Genomic DNA, 25,006 nt, shown 5'->3' on the forward strand with positions numbered 1-25,006 from the left:
CCAAATCAAATGTGGGTTAATGGAGCAAAATATGTCAGCAAAGTGATGCTTGAATCCAAGGCACTGGGTGAGCAAGACAGATGGAACAAGAAAGACAGTAACTGACACCGTCTTTAAAGTGTTTTGTTCCTTGAGGGTAGGATAAGATACGACTCTCTTGTTTTTCTATTTTCCTATTGTGTAATCTCATTTTATAATTGGATTTTTTTATTAAAAGGTTATAGAATCTTAACTTGCAATCATTTTAAATTGATGTTTATATCAAGGAAAATGTCAGAGAAAAGCAATGGTAATTTGAAGAAAACTTATTTTTAGTTTGCTTATTTGCTTTCTTTTCATGTCACCAAATTTGGGATCCAATGGACTTGGCAACCCAATCTATAATGAGACACTATTGTGGGCATAGTAGAGCCTGCTGTTGCAGTGAACTGGTGTGCCTCACACCCAGAGTTCTTCTTATGTAATAGATGGTGTTGTAACGACACAAAAGCACTTCCCCACTGCCACCACCATTATGCCTTATTCATCGATTTACTGGTGATGGAATTGAAAAAGGCACTGAAAGTCCTCTTCAATTGGACATTTACTATCTCAACCCTTTGTCTCTTCACTTCTTCTTAGAGATCTCAAAACGTGGAGAAGGAAAGGAAGTTCCTCTTCCCCAAGGGAATGCTGTTGCCTGTATAGATGAGAGTTTTCTGTCCTTATTTACAGTCATTTATGAACCAGAAAAAGGGTGAAGGCTATGAAGGAAATACGTACCTAACAGCAAAATGATGCATGCTAATATGGCAATTAAGGCGCCCATACTGAGTCCAATTGGAAGGACATAAGCTTCAACATTACAAGACTGGACGACACCGTCATTGCTGCAGCCACAGACCCGGATGGTCAGGGTGCTGGTGCTGCTCAGTGGAGGGTTTCCACTGTCACTGATTATGATTGGTAAAAGATAGACTTCTTGCTTCTGGCGGTTGAATCCATTATGCTTTGCCAAAATACTGAGGGAATTATCTGGAAAAAGTAAAAATTACAATAAGTTGCATCATTTCAAAATGACTGCCCAAATGACACTTTTTTTTTCTAGTTCATGAACCCTTTGCAAACCTCAAGACAATCCCAACTTCAGTGGACTGCTCAGGCTTTCTCCCCGACTCGTCTCCGCTCATTTTTAAATTTAATTAAATTAAATTTAATTTAATTTAATTTAACTTTATTTTATTTGAGACGGAGGCGCGATCTCAGCTCACTGCAAGCTCTGCCTCCCGGGTTCACACCATTCTCCTGCCTCAGTCTCCCGAGCAGCTGGCACTACAGGCGCCCGCCACCACGCCCGGCTAATTTTTTGTATTTTTAGGAGTGACGGGGTTTCACTGTGTTAGCCAGGATGTTCTAGATCTCCTGACCTCGTGATCCGCCCGCCTCGGCCTCCCAAAGTGTTGGTATTACAGGCGTGAGCCACCGCGCCCAACTCGCACTTTTTCAATCAGCATGGACCAGGACAACCATTAACAGGTTGAATGAATGGGACCCCGGATGGACCAAGGGAGTTTTACCATCATCACCTTAAAAATGCAAAACATTTCTTCTACAAAAATAATCTGTAAGTGTCCCTTCCGAAGACATATATTATCTCGTCTCCGTATACCATACATAAGTTTGATTTTTTTATTTAGCCTGATAATAAAATAAATCATTTATTTAGAATGATAATAGGTTAAGCAAATTTGATTGGATAAAATGTCATCATATTTGAAACACAAGTTTGAGAAGCTCTGTATTAAAAGTTGGACTGTATAACAATACGGTTGCAAAACAATGCACTTTGCTGATTCCCCACAGGTACCTAAAAAGAGAGTCACTCATGGCCTAGAGCATTCACATTAAGATACAGCAAAAGCCCTATTTGCTACCCGGAGGAGCTATGCGACATACATTAAAATTCTGTACAGAAGACCTATACTGGTTACGTAATAAGAACAAAATGAGAAGTCATAAAAGCTTGTGCTCCATTTTGCAGGTGTCAGTTAATTATATGGAGATATACACTGGTTATCTGGAGCAACAGTTAAGCAATACTTAAGAATATACTTCAGTTCAAAGTAAAACTGGTCAGTGAGAAGTGGCTGCTCCCATGTTAGACACACAGTTCTCAAAATTTCACCCCCAAGTTGAAATATTTGGTTGTCATTCATCCTCATCTCATAAATTGCAGTCACATCATATATAATAATTTGTTAATCTGCTTTCTCATGTTGATTACTGAAAGATATACGTTTACTCAAAGTGGAAATGTTGATTAACTCTCAGTGATACTACAGCCAAAAGCAAACAAACACAAGTTTGGTTACTGTGCATGGTGTTATTTGGGCAAAAAAATTATTTGGTTATTTTTTTGTTTGTTTGTTTTTTCAAATATTGGCAAATTAGAGACCCCAGAACACTGGGCTACCTAATCATTGCATATAATAGTAATGATTCCAAACCATTGCCATCCAATTTCTGAGTATCTGTATCCTATTGGTTTCCAAAATACTCAACTAAGTAAGATATTCCATTCAGATGACTTCAAATAAGTTTTATAAAACTACTGTACCATACAGCACTATACTAGGATTTCCAAAAACTGATAGCCATTTCCCAAAATAGATGTATAGTTATATTTAATTTTGCTTTGTTTAAGATATAAACAGGCCTATAATGCTTTTCTAATAAGCAATCAAATAGAAAAAGCACTCTGATTTAACAATTGTTTTCTGAATTTCTTCTGGTTGTACATCATCATATAGTAATTTGAATATACTTAGAAAAAGAGATTTCTAATGAAGTTAAGCAGTTATATACCAAATGATACAGTAATCTTTATTGTCATGACCTAGACAGAAATACCAGTAAGCTAAAAGCGAGGAACATTATCTCAAAACAGGTATAGAATATATAGTTGTGTTATATTTTCAGAAAGTATATGACAAGTATGAGTACAACTAATTAGTACAAAGAATATTTCTGGATGGTTTTATACACGATAGTTCAAAACAAAAGACAGAATTTGTTCTTCAAGAGACAGTTAATAAAACTGAAGTGAGGCTATTGTCTTTTTGTGGTTGACATTATTTCTATGAGAAACAATCTTTCCATATTCTCCTTTTATAACAGACTATTATAATAATTTAGAAACTGTAGCAGGAATTAGCTTACTGCAGAACAAAGTTATCTCCTTTACTACTGAGAAAAGCATTGGTGGGTCTAACACTAAATTCATACTTACATATATTTTTTTTTACTTATCCTGGAATTTGCCTACCTTGCTCTCTTTTCTACACACAGAAAATTGTTGACTGAGTAAAGAAAGTCTATGAGTTATTCTTGCTAAATTTTACCTGCCAGTTCCAGGCAACATCAATTCCTTTTTTTACCTACTCATCTTTTTTTTTTTTTTTTCCTATTTTTGCATTGGTATTTGTATTTGTTTTCAATTTACTTGAGTTCTTCCATTAGGCTAAATGAAATCACCATTATTTTACACATCAAAAACCATAGAATATTAGCAGTTTCACAAAGCTCAAATTAATGATTTTGGAATAATTTTTAAAATCCTAAATGTAGTAAATATCTTCTACAAAGTTGTGTTTTCTTCTTTAACACTCTCTAACTTCTTTAACACATGCCTTTTCATTTCATTAAAATTTTTGATTTTAATGTAGTTTATTTTATTAATCTTTTATAATTAGTGTTTTCAAGCCTTATTTGAAAAATTTTTATTTAAAATTTCTTAATTATATACAATTATTTTTAGGTTGTTGTAGTAATTTGATTGTTTTCTATACTAAAATTGAGTTTCTCAATGTTAATTATGGAGTAACTTGTCACTTACCTACTGATCGTCAAAGCTCATTGTCTCGCAAATGAAATTTTTATGCGTCCTCATTCTTTTAAGAGATCTGTCTTCTGTTTCAATAATCTGGTTCTCTAACCCTGAATGAATACCCTGTTTCTTATGAATGAAAACTTTATCATAAATCTTGATATTGGTTACAGCATTTTCTCATACCGTGTTCTTTAAGGATATTTTGGCTATTATTGTTCATTTGCTCTTCTCTGAAAAATATAGAATCAGATTATAAGTTTTATAAAAATTCCTATAAGAAATTTGGTAGAAGTTATATTTAAATATTAACCAATTTTGAAATAATTACATCTTTATCATCAGTTTTTTACATTAAGAGTGATTTATGTATGTTCTTTAATACATGTCAATAAAATGTTTTTAGCTTACAAAAATGTCCACATCTTTTTGTTAGATTTATTTTTGCTGCTGTATATAGTTTCTTGTGATAGTAAACCTGTTTACAATTTAGTTACCTTTTTAAAAATATATTTTCAACTCACTGCTGCTGATAATTTAACTGCCTTATACATTGATTTTAGCTTCAACAATCTTCTAAGACTTTCTTTTTATTTATGAAAGCGTATCTTATCAGAGAATTCCATTTCAGCATGATAGCAAAAGGAGCTCCACAGATGTGCTTTCCAGTGAAACTGGTGAAAATTATAAATGGAAAAACGTTTAAAGATTCTGCAAATGGATCTGGAGGCAAGCAGCAAATAAAGAAACACTTATTTAAGAAAATCGACTAGAGCTTGGTAAGAATGGTAAGACTCTGAGAGTGCATGAACAAGAACCCACTCCCATCCTTCCTTATCTCAGCTCAGTGAGGTAGAAACTTTACTCCAAACTAGTTTAGTCAAGAATACAGGGGTCCTTCTCCCTGCAGCGAGCAGTTGGAGGACTATTTTCTGGGGGAAAGGTGTGATGTCAGACATTCGCATTCTGTTCCTAGTTACTTACTGTTCAAGCTAAGTTCTAAGTCAGTGTGGTTAAGAGGCAGGGACTCTTTTCTTCCTCCTGGTCCCCACTCATGGGAGAGAGGCTCTGGCTGGGCACTGTGCCACTGAGAATATGGAGCCTCAATAGTCCTTTCCCTAGCCCACTGTTTACTGGGCGAGGCAAGCCAAAAAATCTTGAGGCTATTTTTCCCTCGGCATCATATGCTCTGTCCTAAGGTATAGCTGTTCCTCAGAGAAACATGCCATAATCTTCACACCAGCTCCAGAGCCAATAGCTCAGGATTTTGCCCAGGGGAGTGAAAAGCAGGGAATCTTGGAAAGAGGGAGCCTCGGGAGCCCACCTAGGTTAGAACCAATCTGAAAGTCTGACCTAGGAAACTACTCTTTCAAAGCAGATCAAATTTGAATGGATTGGTCCTTAGAGCAATTTAGGTTCCAAGGCAGCCTTACAAACAATACAGAAATCCTGTTGGTAATTAGTGGAGTTCAACAGCTAGACCTGGTCAGGGGAAAAGGCAATCAAGGAGAGCCCTGCCCAAACAATTGTAATTCTAAGGTGACTGTGGACACACCCATGGTTGAGATTCCCTGAGGTGAAACATCAGAGATTTAATACTACAGGGGGGAAATAGACTTCACTAAAATAATCCAGCCAGTCATTAAACAAACAAGAGAATAAAATAAGCCTTCAGCAGATAGTACCCAGTTTTGCTATATTATCTAAAATGCCTAATTTCCAACAGAAGATTATGAGACATACAAAGAATGAAGAAAATATAACCCATGGGGGAAAACAGCTGGCAAAAAGAAAAAGCCCATGAGAGGGACAATAAAGCATTAACTAGAGTGACAAAAACAGTAGACTTGAATTGGCAGAAGAAATGATAAGTGAACTCAAAGATAGAACAATAAAGAATACACAAACTAAAGAAGAGAAAGAAAAAAAGAATAAAGAGAAATAAGCAGAGTCTCAAAAAATGAATAACACCATTAAGTGCACCAACAAATATGTAATGAGTGTACTAAGGGAGGAGAAGAAGAAACAGAAAAAAATATCATTGAAAACCTGAATTAAAAAAAAAAATAGTCTATACATCCAGAAAGCTCAAGGAACTCCAAGAACATAAACACAAAGATATTCATAAATAGACATATCATAGTGAAAACACGGAAAGCCAAAACCAAGTAGAACATGTTAAAAACAAGAGAAAATTGACTCATCACTTAACAGCTAAAATTTCATAGAAACAATGAAGGCCAGACGGACGTGGGATAACATATTCAAAATGCTCAAGGAAAAAAATTGTCAACCAGCAATCATATTCAGCAGAGCTATCTTTCAAAATAAATATGTATATGAAATAAAGATATTCTCAGATGTACAAAAAAAAATGAGAGAATTTGTCACCAGCAGGCATGCTTACTAAGAAATACTAAAGGAAGTTTTCTTCAAACTGAAAGCAAATGACCCCAGATGGTGACTCAAATCCACATTAAAAATAAACAGAGTATCAGCGACAATAATTATCTACTTATAAAAGACAGTAAAAATGCATAGTTTTTCTTCTTTTTTGTCTTAACTGTTCTACAAAGCAATTGTATAAAACAATTACGTTTTTCAGCATAAAATATCTATTTTTTGAGCATAAAATACCTAGAAATTAAAAAGTAGTAGTGGCATACTTTAATACCTCACTTTCAATAATTAATAAAACATTGAGGCAGAAATAAAGGTAGAAGGTAGAAGACTTGAAAAACAATATAAACTATACCTAACACTGTGGAACACTCAACAACTGTATAATAAATATTCTTCTCAAGTGAACTTGGAACATTCTGCACTGTGAACTATATGCCAGGTCATAAAACAAACCTCAATACATGATAGAATGATAGAACTAATCCAAAGTAGGTTGTCTGACCACAATGGAATGAAGTTACAAACCAATAACAGGAAGAAATTTGGGAAACTCATAGATACGTAGAAATTAAATAATGCCCTCTTAAATAGCCAATAGATCAAAGAAGAAAGCAAAAGGGAAATTTTAAAAAAATTATGAAACAAATGTAAACAAAAATACTATGAAATCAAAATGTGTGGGTTGCACCTAAGGGAGTCCTTAGAGGGAAATTTATAGCGTTAAATGTCTGTATTAAAAGAGCAGAAAGCTCTCAAATCAATAGCCTATTTTTTTACCATCGGCCATATAAAAGGAAGAGCAAAATAAGCCTAAAGCAATCAGAAGAAAGGAAATGGTAAGGATTTAAAGAGCAAATTAGTAAAATAGGGAATAGAAAAATATATCTGATCATATTGGGGGTATTTCTATATAGTCACACATTCTCTGCAAATAAAGGATTTTATTCATTCCTTTTCAAGAATTATTGTTTTCATTTTTTTTTAAATCTTAGTACACTAATGAGAACGTCTAATACAATTTTGAGTACAAGAAGTTACAGTGGGCACCTTTACCTTGTTTGTGATTTTTTTAAAAAAGAAAAAGGCTTTTGACTTTCAACAATTGGTAAGATGATCAATGGTGTTTATTGGAAGATTTTTTTCATTGTCTATCTGTTTACATGCACTGTTTTTTTTTGTTTTTTACTTTAGTTTTACTTTAGTTTTTTGTTTGTTTTATTTGCTGTCCATTAGGGTAAAAGGAAAGAACAGTCATATAAGTGATAGTATCTTGGCTGTTCACAATCTCTAAACTTGGCTTCAGTTTTACTCTTACATTATTCAACAACCTTCTTCTCAGTCTTTCATGTTTCCATTGTGTATCATCTTCTTGTCTCTGAATCTTAGCCTGCCCTCTCCCCTTATAGCTTCTGCTCCTGCTTATTGCTTCTATTGCATGTATTTTATCTTTTTGAGCACAGTAAACAGAAGAGTATGTCCTAATAATGAGATGTTAGATAAAAGGGAGAAATTTTTCTAGAAGTAAAAAAAATATGAAAAAAGAGAGGAAATGATCACTGAATCCATAGTTACATACTGCATTATTTAAAAAAAAAATCACTTGAAGTTGAGGGCAAAACAACAGTTTCCAAAAGATAGAAGGATATGCTGACAAGATCAATTTTAAAAATGGGCAGATTAGTATCAATTGCAATTCTCTAGGATGAACTAATATCCAACCAGATAGGTTGATGTCCTGTCTACTACAGTTGTGTTACACTGAGAGAAACATACCATCACATTATCACCTGGCTCTCTGACATTCTCAATAGGTGTATTCAAATACAGTCAGCTTTCTGTATCCATGGTTTCCACATCTGTGGATTCAACCAACAGCAGATAGAAAATACTTAAAAATATAAACAATAACAATATAGTAATTAAAATAATACAAATTAAAAACACAATAAAATATATCTATATATAGTATCTACATTGCATTAGGTATTATAAGTAATCTAGAGATGATGAGAAGTATATGAGAGGATGTACACAGAGTATGTGTAAATACTATGCCATTTTATATCAGAGACTTTGTGCACCCGTGGATTTTGATATCCACAGGAACCAATCCCCACTGTATACCAATAAGCAAATGTACTCATAGTCCCCATTATTTCTCCCAGTTAGAGATTTTCCTGTTTCCTCATTCTTTTGGAATGCTTTACAGATGAATATTATACCAAGAAAAAAGAAAAACTCCATTTCTAGGAGCTTCCCTATTCTCCATACCCAGTTGTTTATGACTGACTGTTGTACAAAAGATCTTCACGGGGACTTAAAGTGAGCTAAGAGCACCAGGCATGCCTCCAATGACAATATTCCTAAAGTGGTAGTAGAATTGAGTTTCCTTCTCCTTGGCTGAGAAATACAAGGTATGTGCCAAGTAAATAGTAAAGAAGAGACCAAATGAACAAGAACTCTTTTCAAGGACACAGGTTTGCTTAGTTTCAGGTGGCAGAATACAGTTATGTAAATATATATGAACTTTTATTCAGATTCTGACAACAGATTGATTATGAACAAAAATATTTAGTTTTATTCTTAGTTTTATGTAATTTTGTTTTTCAAGTAATTTGTTAGGTTTTTACTGAATGTTATGAGACCATGCTAAAGGCAGTCATCTTACAATTAATCCCTTATAATGTTGATGCATTACTCTTGTGAAATTTTAGAAAAACATAGATACTGTTAAATAAAATGTATATGTTTTATTTCATTAAAATATAAGCCTCTTGAGGCAGACTTGCCTTAGTCACAGTTCTACTCCCAGTCTGTAGCACAGGACTTGACATAGAGCAGGAATTCTCATAACATTGGTACCATTGTTTTACCCACTTCTATTTGGAATGCTTTTAGTTTCAAGGAACTGAACAGCTAACGGATTCATAAGCACTGAGAAATATTTTTAAAAGTTAGAAAATGAGACAGCAATGAATATCTGTCTATCTGTCTGTCTATATACCTAACTACCTATCTATCCATCTCTCTAATCTTGTAAGAATTTCTGTTACCGAACAAAAACAAAATTGACTAAGCACATTATTCTGGAAAAACATATCAAATAGAAATGGAATGCAATATAGACTCTCAATAATAGATAAACATGTATAACTATCTATCTATACATATGTGTGTGTGTGTGTGTGTGTGTGTGTGTTGGCAGGGGGGAAATGAGAAAGAGAGAGAGTACATTTAGAATTTCTGCACTTGATTACACACTAGAGATTTTAGTTTCTTTCCCCAAGGTCTGCATGGTTTAGCCCCTGTCTAATTCTCCAGCTTCATGTGCTGCCACTCTCCTTTCTCTGTATGTTCCAGACATCCTAGCCTTTTCTGAGTCAAACATCTTCCCTCTTCAGGGCTTTCATATTTGCTCTTCGTTTTGCTTGATAATCTCTCTACCTCTCCTTAGCCATAATTTGAATTGTGAAGATGTATGTGTTCTTTATATCGATGCTCAAATATCACTTCTTTCTGTATAATTTCCTTCACAAATTGTCCCCAATATCTCCAGATAAATGAGTTACATGATCTTACAAAACTCTTTATATTTTTATCAAAACACTATTACAAAGAAATGATAGAGTAATGGCGATAAGATAGATATTAGAGGTACAGAAATAAACTCAGAAGCTTCCAAGTAACAAATAACCTATTGCAGATGCATAATGGGTTTTCAGCAAATATTTGCTGATTAAATAAATGAGTAAGTAATCATAAGCTATATTTTGTGGGCTTAAATTTATTTCCCTTCATGTTATTTGTTGTAAAGGCTTATATGTGGTTTAAAATAAATCAGAGAGAGGGAGAGTTCAATTTCAGGCTATTGGAAAGCATATATATCCTGGGGTTGTGTATGAAAATTTAAGAGAAATATTGATGGTTTCCGAGCCTTTCTCTGGGCATGACTCATATCATGAAACATGAGCAATAAACTGAGGATGCTTAGGTTCAGATAAAAAGAGGCCTTACAGAGGGAAAAAAATCAAACTTTTATTAAAATATTGAAAACACCATCATGTTAAAGAGGTGCATACCAGAATTCTATTTTACTGAACTGAAATTGGATATGTTAGTTGTATATTCAGAGAGGGGCACACGGATTGAACAATTATCTCCTATAGTTAGTTGAGGAGAAATTTCTTCTTTGATTATTGATATTTTGTCCTTGAAGCATTTGGAGATGGAAATCAAGGGATATTCTTTCACACAACGTGAATATCCTTATAACATATCATTTTTCCTGTAGCAAACAAGGAAGTATTTGTTACAGACTGAATACGTAAATAATTCTTCTGTTGAAGCTATGACGCTCAGTGTGCCTGCATTTGGAGATGGGGCCTCTACAGAAGTAATTAAGGTTAAATAATGTCATAATAGTGAGGCTCTAATCCAAGAAGAATAAGTCCTTATAAGAAGAGACACTAAAGACCTTGTGCTAGATGTTTCTCTCGGTGGGCACACAAAGAAGAGCTCATGTGGGTTCAGCCACCTAAAAGCAAAGAGAAGAGCCCTCAGAATGAAAACTACCTTGCATACCCCACATGTATAGTCCATGAAAAATTAAAAAGTCTATTTAAAGTAAATGTGGCACATATACTCCATGGAATACTATGCAGCCATAAAAAAGAATGAGTTCATAAAAAAGAATGAGTTTCTGAGCAAACTAACACAGGAACAGAAAACCAAACACCACATGTTCTCACTTATAAGGGGGATTTGAACAATGAGGACACATGGACACAGGCAGGGGAACATCACACACCAGGGCCTGTTGGGTGGGCGGCAAGAGGAGGGAGAGCATTAGTACGAATACCTAATGCATACAGGGCTTAAAACCTAGAAGATGGGTTGATGGGTGCAGCGAACTACCATGGCACACGTATACCTATGCAACAAACCTGAATGTTCTGCACATGTACCCCAGAACTTGAAGACAAAAAAAAAAAAAAAAGATAGACTGTGCCTATCTGGATAACTCCTCACTTTTATCTGTGTAATTTATCCCACAGTCTGAATTTCTTTCTTTCTTTCTTTCCTTCCTTCCTTCCTTCCTTCCTTCCTTCCTTCCTTCCTTCCTTCCTTCCTTCCTTCCTTTCTTCCTTTCTGCCTTCCTGCCTTCCTGCCTTCCTTCCTTGCCTCTTTCCTTTCTTTTATTTCTTTCAATTACAGTAGTTCTCCCTTATCACAGTTTCGTTTTCCATTGTTTCAGTTACTCAAGGTCAGCCACAGTCTGAAACTATGAAATGGAAAATGCCATAAATAAACAATTCATAAATTTTAAATTGTGCACCATTCTCAGTAGCATGATGAAATCTTTCTCTGTCCCTCTCAGTCCCACTTGGGATTTAAATCATCCTTTTTTTCCGGCACATCCATGCTGTATATACTCCCTGCCCTTTAGTCACTAGGCAATCATTTTCGTTCAGGTTGAAAAAACATAGAACATACTGTGTGTTTGTGTGTGTGTGTGTGTGTGTGTGTGTATGGTTTGATATTATCTGTGGTTTCAAGTGTCTAATCTGGATTTGGAACATATCCCCTGCAGATAAAAGAGGGAAATACTCTATTTTCTTTGTATTTTTAATAAAACAGGATTGGCCATTATTATTACTGTTAGTATTTAAATATCTCAAGTTCTTTCCACATTGTTTATTGTTTAGATAAAATAAAACAGGCAAATCCAAATTCTCTTTTTCTTTTAGCATACTTCATCTGTTGCCCTGATATGGAAATGTTACTTTGGTCTAGATCCTATGTATTTAAAATTACTGAGCTATGACTTATGGTTGTCCTTTTAGATGCAAACAAAAAGAAAAAGGAGGCAGAGTTAATGAAGGCACTTGTCAGGCAAATATTTATGGCAAAATAAACAGATGAAGAGAAGATCAGTAGATGTTGTGCCTTGTTGAGAAATGTCACCTGATATTTGACTTGCAAATTTATTTCAAATTTTCTTGTTAAGTCAAATGAAATAAAAACGGTAAGAAGGTCAAAACAAAGAAAAAAATGTCACTGTGTTTAGTAGGTATGGACAAGAGATTTAATTAAGTTCTTATCACTGTGTTGTATCTGTTGTTTATTTATAAAAACCCAGCAAAACAATAAAAATACCAAATCCAGAAATTTTCAGCATATTAGAATAGTATATATACAGTAGTATCCAATATTTAGGAATATGAACAAATATTATAACATCCACACTTCATTTATATGTTTCTATTCTAAATACTGAGTCTTGTTGGAAATAGTCACAGTGTAATGAATTAATAAAAACTAAGTTTTTGTGAAGCCAGTCTCCTTCAGTACCATTACAACTTCCTATATAATTAATTGAAAGTGTACCAACATACTAAATCTGCCACAAGCAACTGGATATCTGAGCCACCTAATTAGATCGTTGGCTTATTTGTGACTGCTTTCCATTTTCTCATTAGATTTTCTGTCATGCCACCTGATGTCAATAATATCAATTTTTTTGAATGTTGACTCATTACCAAATATTCTAATAATTAATAATATGGTCTATCTAGCCATAAAATATTGGAGCAAAGTCCACTTTGACTTTGGGAAAAAAATCAACATCATGGTGGATTCTCATGGAAGTTCCTAGACTAACACCAAACTGAATGTTTAGTCAACAATTTACAATTATACACAAAATGAATTAGAACATTTTAACACAGAAAATCACTTTGCAGGCTCTTTCTGCACTGTAACCATCTAGCAGTAAAGTTCTGTAAATATCTGCATCGTTGTCATTTTGGAATGAAAATGGACAGAGAGTAGGCTGTGCTATTCACTTTACAAAACCCAGCAGTCATCAAGTAATCTATGAAACTTAGGCAGCTTGTAAACTTTTTTAAGAAGCTAAATTTACTCCTTTAAAATTTAAAGTGTTTCTATAAAAGATTATTTTAGATCACATGAAGATAGTGTGTAGTGGAATTATGTTCGTGAAAGATAATGCTTACTATCTCCATCCTTTTGCTTTTTGATGCTGTTTCTGTGTATATTATGGTAGGTGGTAGAACATTAGTGTAGTGGTTTGAATAACAAATCTAAATTCTAATCCTTGGAATCTGTGAATGTCACCTTACTTGGAAAAGGGTCCTTGCATGGAAGTAAGTTAAAAATTTTAAGGTGAGCAGTTCATCTGGAATTGCCCAGTGCATCCTAAATCCAACATTTGCCCTCCTAACAGTGAGGCAGAGGGTAATTTGATGCAGTGATGAGGAAGAGGCAATGTGTCAACTGAGGCAGAGACTGGCATGGTATGGCCACAGCCAAGGAATGACTATAGCCAACAGAAGCTGGGAGAGACAAAGAATGGATTCTCCTCTAGAGTTTTTGAGGAGAACATGACCCTGCCCACACCTTGATTTCAGATTTCCAGCCTCCAGAAACTCTGAGAGAATAAGCATCTGTTGTTTTACACTTTCCAGTGTGGGATTATTTCTTATGGCATCCCTAGAAAATAAATGCAATAAGAAAATCTGATTACACATATTTATGATTTACTGAGTCAGAGCAAGGCATTCTTATTCCCATTTTACTTATGAGGAACAGAGTTTTTGAAAGATAAAATGAGTTGCTCAAGATTTCTCAGCTGAAGGCTAAAAATTACAACATAGTTCAGCGTGTTTTCTACATTCTGCCTTTGTCACCTTAACTAAAATTACCTCAAAAAACAAGGGAACATAGACTTTAAGACATTTTTATTAAAGCTCAAGGATAAGAGAAAAAAGCACATAGAGGGAAGTTTTTCCATGTTATGACACCTTTATCAGAGACAACAAAAAGCGAAGTGGACAAGGTCACTGGTGGACGAGAGCATAGTATTTGATTAAAAAGCTATCCAATACTATACTCTATAGATCTAAATTCCATACTTTGAGCCTCAAGGTAACAGAGCAAAGCATACCATAACACAGCAGAGCAGAGCAGAGCATAACCATGAATTAATTATGAAAAAGTTATCATTTTTGGTATGAGGGAGGAATGCAAGTATCACAGAATCCAAGTTCCATGCTAGATTCAATCACAGTGCCCAAGGTCTGGTGTGTTTGATGATTTTTCCTCTGCTCTTAATTAGCATGCTTGCTCTTACTCAAAAAGCCCATGCACCTTTTGCAGATCCCTTAATGCTCAGAGGAAAGGCAAGTTTATTCCACTCCAGGCACTGGGGAATGAGGGATGAAGACTAGTATTACTTTCATTTTGTCTGAGGAATATTGCATTAACTAACCCACTAGAGAGAAAACTATTCCAATAAACAATTTCTCTTGTGTTTGAATGAAAAGTTTAAAGCTTTTATAAATATCAATAGATCTGGAAAGAATATTTTATCTATTTGGATTTATGAAGAAGGGTAAAAGATGCATTTTGTCAGCACATAAACCACTTAGGAAAACAAACAAACACACACACACACACCAAGGCCTTTCGTGAAATTTCTTGTGACACTTTCAGAAAACAATCTAATAGCAGGTAAATATTCAGACATTAGAAAGCTTGGATGATCAGAAGAGCAAATTCCCTACCATATCTCTATGAATTGAATACATGCCTCTAACTATTTGAGAAACTGGAAAAAAACAGAGATTAATTCATTTTGTATTTGAGCTTATAAATGTGTGCTCATTACACATTTGATATAAAGAGTAGTTGGGCCAAAGAGTAAAATTGTTTTAAAGCACTAGTTTAAGTGAAGCACACAGTGTTTTCAAGATACTGAAATCTTTAATATTGTGAATAGAGAGCTGAAGATATGAAAGAAACTATAATACCAAAGGTAATGTGTTTTCTAAATAACTTGTTTTGATCTGTAGGTCAAATATCCCTGAACATAATCGCTTTGTTGAATCTCATGATCTCCCTGAAGATTTTGCATTCACACATACGAAAATAAGACATAACGTGCTTCATTAGGCAAGCCACCAAACATAGTACAAATCCAATTTTCCTTGCCATCGGTTATACCTCCATCTTAAATTATTTCAAGTCTACTTTGACACATTTAATTAATTCCACCTTCAGTTATTTAGCGTCCGCTATCTATAAGACGTCACTGGCAGAGGAAAGTCTTCCTCAACACACCTCCCACCCAGTACGCTGCAATACAGTGGGGTGTGTGGCTTTTCTGTTTCACCAACTGTAAGATCTTTGGATGCAGAAAGTTTGCCTTTTTAGTACGTGCATACTAGAATCTGTTCTATGTGTCACTATAAAGAAATCTCTATGGTAAGATTTCAATTCATCCTTGATGAAGAAACAGATAGATAGCTAGGCAAGTGAGGAAAATGATTACACATTTCAAGAAACTTAGAGAAAACAGACTCTAACTAGTCAAAATATCAGTCAGTTGATGGTTTATCCTCTTGTCACCACAAGAGGTGGTGCCTTTCTAGTCTCTGATTCCATACACTGTGGTCCCCTATGGCATTTGTATCTCGATTTAAATTTCTACCATCGGACACAAATGAGAGAATGCCTTAAGAAAGGAGTGGCTCAGTCAAGAAGAAAAAGCTTGTTTGTTACTGGGACAAAACAGAGAACAGCAGTCTGTCATCTCTTTGCACCGCCCATCTTTCTGTTCTATAACATTTTCTCCTTAGTGTTTTACTCTAACCTCTTTACAAACTGTGTGAACCTGATTTGCTCTCTGATTTCAAGTACCAAGCTATATTTCTTTTTAAAACTTGAGCCTCATGCCTCCTCCACTTACCTATTAAGCAAGTGTGCCTGGATGTTCAATACCTCAGATTCAATCATTCAATAATGGAACTAGTGATATTGATTGCCTATTTTTTCCCATCTCCGACAATCTCTTTCTTGGTTATGTTTCTTGCACTATCTTTGTTTTTATATGATTTTGTACATATCTCCCTTTCCATCCAATAAACTCACTTCTTCCTCACAAATGTAGAAAAGTCCTATCATTCTTCAATGGTTAGCTGAAAATTTACTGCTTCCTTTTGGAAAGAAGCAGCAGGAACAAAGAGCCTGAGGATTTTGTAATATCAAATTCAGAGATGTAATGGATATTTGATTATAAAGTAAATGTAAAGTAGATATAATGGTGCTGATTGGTTTGTTGAATAAATACATAATAGTCATAAATGAATATGAGAGGGTGAATGTGTAACAAGAGATTCAAAATAACGAACAGTACCTTGAGAAGTCCTGAGCATATCTAACCCTACACAAATAGAATGCAATGAGAGAAACATACATCACTGATCTTGAACTTATTATTATATTCATTTAAAAAAATTAAGTCCCTACACATATATACACAGTTCAAAACATCACATTATACCCCATAAATACATAGAATTATTATTGGTTGATTAAAATGTTAAAAATAAATAACTATATATACTAAGCTCTGATATACAGTAATCTTCTCTAATCTTTGGGGTATCCATCCCAAGACCCCAGGGGATACCTGAAACCATGGATAGTATTGAACCCGATATTTACTGTTTTTTTTTTTCTTTTATCTGATTACCCACATAGGTACTAGGTGATTAAAGGTGTGGACAGGCTGGACAAAGAGAGAATTCACCTCCCTAGCAAGATGGAGCAAGGCTGCATGAGATTTTCTCACTGTTCTCAGAACAGTGCACAATTTATAACTTACGAATTGTTTATTTCTGATATTTTCCACTTAATATTTTCAGACCAAGGTTGAAAGCAGGCAACTGAAACCTCAGAAAGCAAGGTTAAGGGGGAACTATTGTATCTGAACCACCTTGACATTCCAAATTTCAACCCCATTACCACTTGTGTCTGAGCATATATTCATATAAACTGATGCCAAGTGAAAAAAAATCCTGCAGTAATTCAGTTAAAAATATCTGAGCATATTAATAATGCATATTCTTGGATTTTACTCCAAATCAACTAAATAAGAATTTCTGGGGATGGGCCCTGCGCATCTGCATTTCAAATTTTGTTGGCGTAAAGATCTTCTGGGAGGCTTCATAGCCCTTTCGCCATATTCCATTTCTTCCCTTAGGTGTTAGCAGTGGTTAATGACTTGGATCCAGCCATCAGAGGCTCCACTGGGGAAGCTATTATGCTCTGGATTGTGTGGTCCAGAAGGGTACCAGCTGATAGCAATTTTCCTGCATAATTCCTACTTTCCTGGTTTAGTGGTAAAATAGCTGCTAAAAAAAAAAAGGAAATGATGCAAGGAAATGTGGTATCCTACAGTGAGCTAAAGTCCAGTGTTCATCCTTGAATCATTTTAAAGTTTAATATGTTATATTAAAACAGCCTGTCTAAACATGTATCTTTGGGCAGAAGTCTGAATACACAGTGAAGGCAAGAGAATGGAAGGCAGTTACGTAGATAAAATTATCATTCAACCAGTGGCCACATTATCATTCCTCCCAGGTTGCTGAGAATGGCATGTGCTTTTGAATCTTAAAATCCACATTCTTCCTAGTATTGGAAATAGTATGGTTTGATCACACAAGAAGGACTTCACATTAAAGGCCAAACTGATTTGCTTTTCCTCAAATTCACCCACATACGAACAGGTTAAAATACAAATGGAGAGAGCAGAAACAAATGATTGAAAAAAAAGATACCTGTGGAAGTCACCCTTATGGTTGAAATAGAAATCACATCAAACTCATTCAAACTCTTTTCATTGAAAGTGTAATCTGATAAAATTCCCTATTGTTGTACACTATAGATAAATTTAAATACATTTTGAAGTCATGCATGATTTCATTTTAGTACTTTCTTTTAAAATAAAAGGGATTTTTTTGAACCAGTCTTTTAAAATAGTCTCAAGATGATATTTGATTTTCTAAGCTTGACATCCCTAGTTGACAGTGGATGTGTGGATTTCCTGGTACTGGGTAGTGATATAAAGATGTCTACCATCAAATGCTTCACACTTTAGAATCATAACAGGTATGCTTGACAAATCCAGAGAATTTTAGGGAATTTGTCAGTTTTCAAAATTCTGATTATTGAATGGCTTATATTAGGTGCAATTTCTTTGTGATGCATATTTCAGAATCTTTTTGAATATTGTAATAGATAGTGCCCAGGCTCTGGAATCATTTTTATTTGCATGCCAATCTTATTACCTATTTGGTTGCATTTAAAAATAATTTTTCCAAGGTAATACCAGATATTCTGACTGTGTTCTAATTAGGGAACCAAAGATGAAAAAATCTTTGAGGAATACATTTGTTATTCCACATAAAGGGTTCTTTCAGAGTTTTTCATGTGTAAAACATTCAATAAAACTTAAACTAATAGTAGTCATTATTACTATATGCAAGATTATCAGTTATCTTAGCTTTGAAATAAAGCAGAAGGCTACAATCTTTTAAGAATGTTTGGATTCCACACTTTCATACTTTTCAATAAATTTTTATTTGGAAGCCTCATAGTTGGTATATAAAGTAAATTGTAAAATAACTAAAAATATATATGTTAAGAAAAAAGTAAGGTTCTTCAAGATTCATATTGAGGAAGAGTTCTCAGAATGAAATATGAGGTTATTATAGTATTCAGATGCAATATAAAGCCGTTTTCAAGCAAATGTTATATCTAACACAGTGTAAATCCATCAGTCAATGCTTTAGGTAATACAGATGTTGATTTAAAACTATCTTAATAATAGACAAGCTCACGTGAACTTACATCTTTCTACATCACCTGAGAAAATGCCAAAAGCGACTAGGAAAATGCTATAGTTATAAACCAAGTTCTGAAACTCTCCAGAGATAATGATTCCTAGAAGAAAAGACTGGCAGTTGGATGTTTACATCTTCCTATCTCAGGCATTCAGCATTAGACTCTGTATACAGTAGGTGCTGTTAAATAGCACAGAATTACCTCTCTTATCTTAATGTGTAGCTCTTTTAGCCCAAGGTCACTGATATCATTTGATAAATTTCTATCTTTTAATTTTTGTCTTGAGGCCTCTCCTTTTCTTCCTCACAGAATTTTTACATGCATTTGTCTCTACTGACTGGAATATTTCAACTAGTAAGATAAATATTTAGTGTCTTCTAGGAAATTTTATCCATGTCACTTCAGAATACATTTCATTCATCATTAAAGAGCTTTCTTCTTTCTTTAAAACAATCTGATATAAGTCAACTCTTCTTTGCTTAATTGTGAATTCAGATTTTTCTAAAATGAAAATACAGCATTTCCCCTTCCGAATTCCATGATATTCCATGATGCATGGTTCTAGACTTGTGTTATTCTTGTTTAGTTATTGTACTTAATGTTTTATCCAACATATATAATAAGTATAACTCATGCATAAAACATGCAGTTCTTACCAAGAAAGAAATCACATACTGGATTCGTTCTTTCTTGTCCATGGAAGAAATTTGAGGCACATTCTCACGTTTTCAGTGAGATTTAGTGACAAGAGACATTTCAATATTTAAAAAGTGTAATTCAATGTATTTTAAAAACTCCCAAATCAAGTAGAGCCCAAACAGAGGATGACAGCCTCGCTGAGCTGAAGATACAGAGATGGGAGTTGATAATGGTGAAATTGCTGGAATTTGCAAAAGTGAGTACCAGAGCGGAGGAAACTCTGCAGAAAACAGATCTTGTGAAATATGATAAGGTTCATGAATCTTTGGTTGACTACCAAGCTACACACATATAGAATGAGAACCCAAGAAACCTGGCCAGAACAACTACTGGGATAAAATATCAACTATGGAAATACACGCTGAATGACTACTATGACTATCATAGGGTTGGGAATACTTGAGGTTTAACTATGTAAAGCAGAAAGTCCTCACCTAATACATAAGTCATTCAGTAGAGAAACAAGAAAGATACGCCATAAAAGTAGGGATAAACTAATTCTAGGGAATAACTACTCTAGATCTGCCCTAACCCTGTTGTTCAAAATAAGCCTCTTTGGGAGGCCAAGGTGGGCGAATCATGAGTTCAGGAGTTCGAGACCAGCCTGACCAACATGATGAAACTCCGTCTTTACTAAAAATACAAAAATTAGTTGAGTGTGGTGGCGGGCACCTGTAATCCCAGCTACTAGGGAGGCTGAGGTAGGAGAATAGCTTGAACCCAGGAGGCAGAGGTTACAGTGAGCCAAGATCATGCCACTGCACTCCAGCCCAGGTGACAGTGCAAGACTCCATCTCAAAAAAAAAAAAAGCCTCACACAGATTAGAGCTGATGTAAAATTCGATTCATTTCTACCAAACTCAAGGGGCAATAAGAACTATAATGAAATCCAGGTATCTTACCGTTAACGGCTGTGGTGTCTAAAACTCAGACAAAATTACAAGACATGTGAAGAAACAAAAATAAGTTATCTAAAATCAAGAGAAAAGTCAGTCAATTGAAACCAACATAGAAATGACAGTGATGATAAGATATTCCAAAGCTTTAAAGGAACTGTTGTATGTACATTCAAGTATTTAAAGAAAAGGAAAACAATAAGAGAAATGGAAGATTATATACTTTTAAAACACATGGATGTTATGTAAATAATAAAACAATATCTGAAATGAAATTTTAGTTGGTTGCTTTATGCACAAATAAAGAACTGTAGAAGAAAAGATCTGTGAATTTGAAGACATTGCAATAGCAACTACCTGAACATAAACACAGAGATGAACAGGAAGCAAAAAACAAAAAACAAACAAACAAAAAAACTGTGAAACAATACCACGTGGTCTGATATATGTGTAATCAGAGTCCCAGAGGGGAAAGAGGAGGCAGAAAATAAATAAAGAATAAATAAAATGAAAAGTTTTGTCACCAAGAGGTCTGTACTGAATGATAGGTTAAAAGAAGTATTAAACTTGAAGGCAAATTATTCTAGCTAGAAACATGAATTTAGACAACAAAACCAAAAGTGCCAGAATTGGCAAATATGTGGTTAACTAAAAATAGTGTTATCATTTACTAAATTTAAGAAATAAATATTGACTGATTAAATTAAAATAACTGAATTATGACTTTATAATGTATAGAAATAAAATGTGAGATGAGAGGATAAAGAGGTCTATGAAGAAAAATTATTACATTGTAAGAAATACATTATTACATTGTATGTGAAGTAGTATAATATTACTTGAAGTTAAAGTTTGATAAGCTAAAGACAAATATTATAAACTTTAGACTAATGACAATATTAATAATAATAAAAGAGCTATCGCTAATAAGTTTACAGAAGACATAAAATTGAGCACAAAAATAGCCATTTAATACTGAAGAAGACAGTTCAAGATTAAAAAAACAGAGTGAACCAGCAAACATGAATTGTAGACTTAAAGTTAACAGTGTCAAATATTACATAAAAATAAATAGAATAAGTCCTCAAATAAAAAGGCCGTCATTGCATGACTAGATTTAAAAACTCAGTAAGATACAAACTACACACCACACACACACACACACACACACACACACACACACACTCAAAAAAAACCACAATGTTTTACTTGGAAAGTTATAAAGACAAAGAAAGTTTAACAAGTAAAATTGCAAAAAAGAAAAAAATATATAAATATGCATCTAGAAAATTCTAGTAATAAAAATGCTAGGGTGTTATATTAATATCATAAGGAAGCTCAAGTGGCTATATTAATATCAAATGAAATAAATTTTAGAACGATGAATATTAGTGATAAAGAGGGCCATCTCATAATAATGAAAAGGTCAATTAAATAATAAGACACACTAAAAATGATATTAACACTACCTAGTGGTGCTTCTGACAGGAACAGAAGTTTGTTTTTTCTTCAAATTCTGAAAATTAATCAATAGATTAACAGAATAAAGGAGAAAAATACTTGATAATTTCAAGAGATGAATTTGATAAAATTCAAGACTCATTCATGATGAAATTTTTCAGCAAACTATGAATAGAAGGGGATTTCCTCAACCAATTGAGGGTCAACCACAAAAATTTCAGTTAATATTACATTTAATGTTAAAAGACTGAATATTTTTCCAAAACATCAGCAACAAGTAAGGTTGTACTCTCAACCTTCATTTAACATACAGCTTAGAAAGAAACACATAAATTGCCCATATTCATTGACAACATCATCCTAAAAATAAAAAACACTCATCAAGATGTAGAACATTTCCATCATCCCCAAAATTCCCTCACTGCTTGCTACCATATGTGCACAAAGGATTGACTGCAAAGAGAGATAAGAGAACTTTGTAGTGTGATAAAAATATTCTACATCTTGATTATTGTTAATAGTGACATAAGTATACACATTTGTCAAACTTTTGGAACTGTGCACTTGAAAAGAGGATTTATTGTAAGTCAACTATACCACAAAAAAGATGGCTTTTTATAAACCTTCCAATGTGTTAAATTTAAAACATCTGCCTTCCACAAGCTTGGTTTTCCTTCAGGTCTGGAAGATAGCCTGGAAAAGTGGGGTATGTTTTTGTCTTCTCTCTCCATTCCTTGATTTTCTCTTTCATTCCAGTATCTATTGTATCTGATTCTGATCTCTTCATCGTCTTTCCCAGGAAACACAGGGATCAAGGTAAAGGGCATAATCTTGTATGGCTGATATAGCTGTAACCTGTCACTGAAGGCCTATGTCAGAGAGATAAAATACTGCTGGTACTTTTCCTTTCACATGTTACTCAAAGACTCTTCCATTGGCAACCTCCAACTGTAATTCATTTGATATAAATGGGCTCCATTTACCTCACACCATGCTTTTCCCAAAAAGTCCCCAGCTCAGACTTCTGCCATTCTAGGTCCTCTGGCCCTACTAGGACTGGGGTTTTCTTTAAGATGATCCTATGTTTTGCTGCTACTTTATATAATCAGAAAATTATATAGAAAGCATAAATCGCAACAACCCCCAATCTTGGAAAATCAAAAATGTGATTTGCTTTGGAAATGTAGTTGGGCTGGAATTTCAGCCTCTATGTAAGTACATCCATCTATTTTCCTTCTAATACCAGCCAGTCCCAGCTGCAGTCTACATTTGCATATAATAATAACATATAAAATGTTCTGCTACTGTAAACAAAAAATAAAATTACAAATCCCCTAACCACCTGAATAGACCCCTCCTCTTGGCCAGGGCACTCCAAAATTAACCCGCACAACCGGTTCAGGCCATTATGGGAAGGAAGGGTCAGACATGCATCGTCATACCCTCCTCCCTTTTGGAATTAAGGAAAAGTCAACCAGCATTTAACATCAACATAGACCTTAAGTCTGATAAGAAACCTTTACAATCTATTCTCTCTGAAGCCTGCTACCTTGGGACTTCATCTGCATGATAAACTTTGGTCTCCACAACCTCTTACGGTAATCCTGACATTCCTTTCTATTGTTAATAACCTTATCAACCAATTGCTAATCAGAAAAATTTAAAATCTAACTATAAGCTGGAATCTCCCACCTGCCCCTTGATCCCCACCCAACCCCCTTCAAGTTGTCCCACCTTTCTGGCCTGAAACAATGTATATCTTACATGTGTTTGATTGAAGTCTCATGTCTGTCTAAAATGTATAAAACTGGGCTGTGTCCTGATCACCTTGAGCACATGTTCTCAGAATCTCCTGAGGGCTGTGTCACGGGTCATTGATCACTCATGTTTGGCTCAGAATAAATCTCTTCAAATATCTTACAGAGTTTGACTCTTCATCAACACTACTGATGAAACTGCAACTTCTTCTCAACACTATTAACTCTTTTCTCTACCACACAACAGAGACCAGGTTAACCACTTGCTTTTAGTTTTTCTTTTGTGTCAGATATCAATTCCTTTGTCCCTGAAGCCCCAAGGCACATGTTAATACTGTCTGTCTTTTTTAATACTTTAAGTTCTAGAGCATACATGTGCAGAACGTGCAGGTTTGTTACATAGTTATACACGTGCCATGGCAGTTTGTTGCACCCATCAACCAAAAGAACAAAGCTGGAGGTATCATGCTACCTGGCTTCAAACTATACTACAAAGTTACAGTAACAAAAACAGCATGATACTGGCACATGTTAATGTCTTCTAGTGACCCTTTTTGAGTTCTCTTACTCATAAAATAATTGTAGAAAGCCATATTCTCATACCCTCCCATATTAACCTTAAACACCTTTAAAGCAGTCCTTATTACTGGCTTCTTTATCTTCAACCATTTTTCATAAGGACCTGTGACTTACAAACTGCTGTTCATTGACTTGGTTCTGAATTTCTGAAATACTTACATAGACAATGTCATGACTTGGAAGTTGGAGTTTGATGGTCATCAACAGTGCTGTTCAGCAAGTGTATCTGACTCACCTTCTATGGAAACAGTTGGATTGTACCCTTAGGCCCTTCTAAGTTAGAATTGTGTGGTTATCTGATTTGCTTTGGCCAATGAAATGTGAACAGAAGTGATGTGTGTCATTTCCAGGCTAAAGATTTAACAAAAGCAATTTCTCATGTTGCATTTTTCTTGCTAGGGTTATCCTAAGTCCCCATAAATCAGTCTATGATGAATTCTCTTAAAAATGGAACAATGAGCAAGGATCAAAATCTGTTTTGTTGAGATATGTTGGATTTGCTGTATTTATATAACCTAAACTAGTTCAGAGCCAAAATCAGCTTTTGTACCCACTGTCAAATCTCTGAGATGGGACATTATCAGGAAAATCTGCATTTAAAATTCTATAATTATAATTAATTATAATTACCATATGTT

At 34.5% G+C, this 25,006-nt stretch overlaps 1 protein-coding gene across 3 annotated transcripts in view; it reads right to left on the bottom strand.

Annotated features, from left to right (window-relative positions):
- CDH8 (cadherin 8) overlaps positions 1-25,006 on the bottom strand; it is a 390,268-nt gene that overhangs the window by 7,290 nt on the left and 357,972 nt on the right. For all 3 annotated transcript variants that reach the window (XM_015443035.4, XM_045382372.3, XM_005592125.5), the window contains exon 11: positions 763-1,014. In XM_015443035.4, the coding sequence (XP_015298521.1) occupies positions 763-1,014 (252 nt within the window). The remainder of the gene's footprint in view (positions 1-762; positions 1,015-25,006) is intronic.

Source organism: Macaca fascicularis, chromosome 20 (genome assembly GCF_037993035.2).
Source record: "Macaca fascicularis isolate 582-1 chromosome 20, T2T-MFA8v1.1".
NCBI classification, from domain to species: domain Eukaryota; kingdom Metazoa; phylum Chordata; class Mammalia; order Primates; family Cercopithecidae; genus Macaca; species Macaca fascicularis.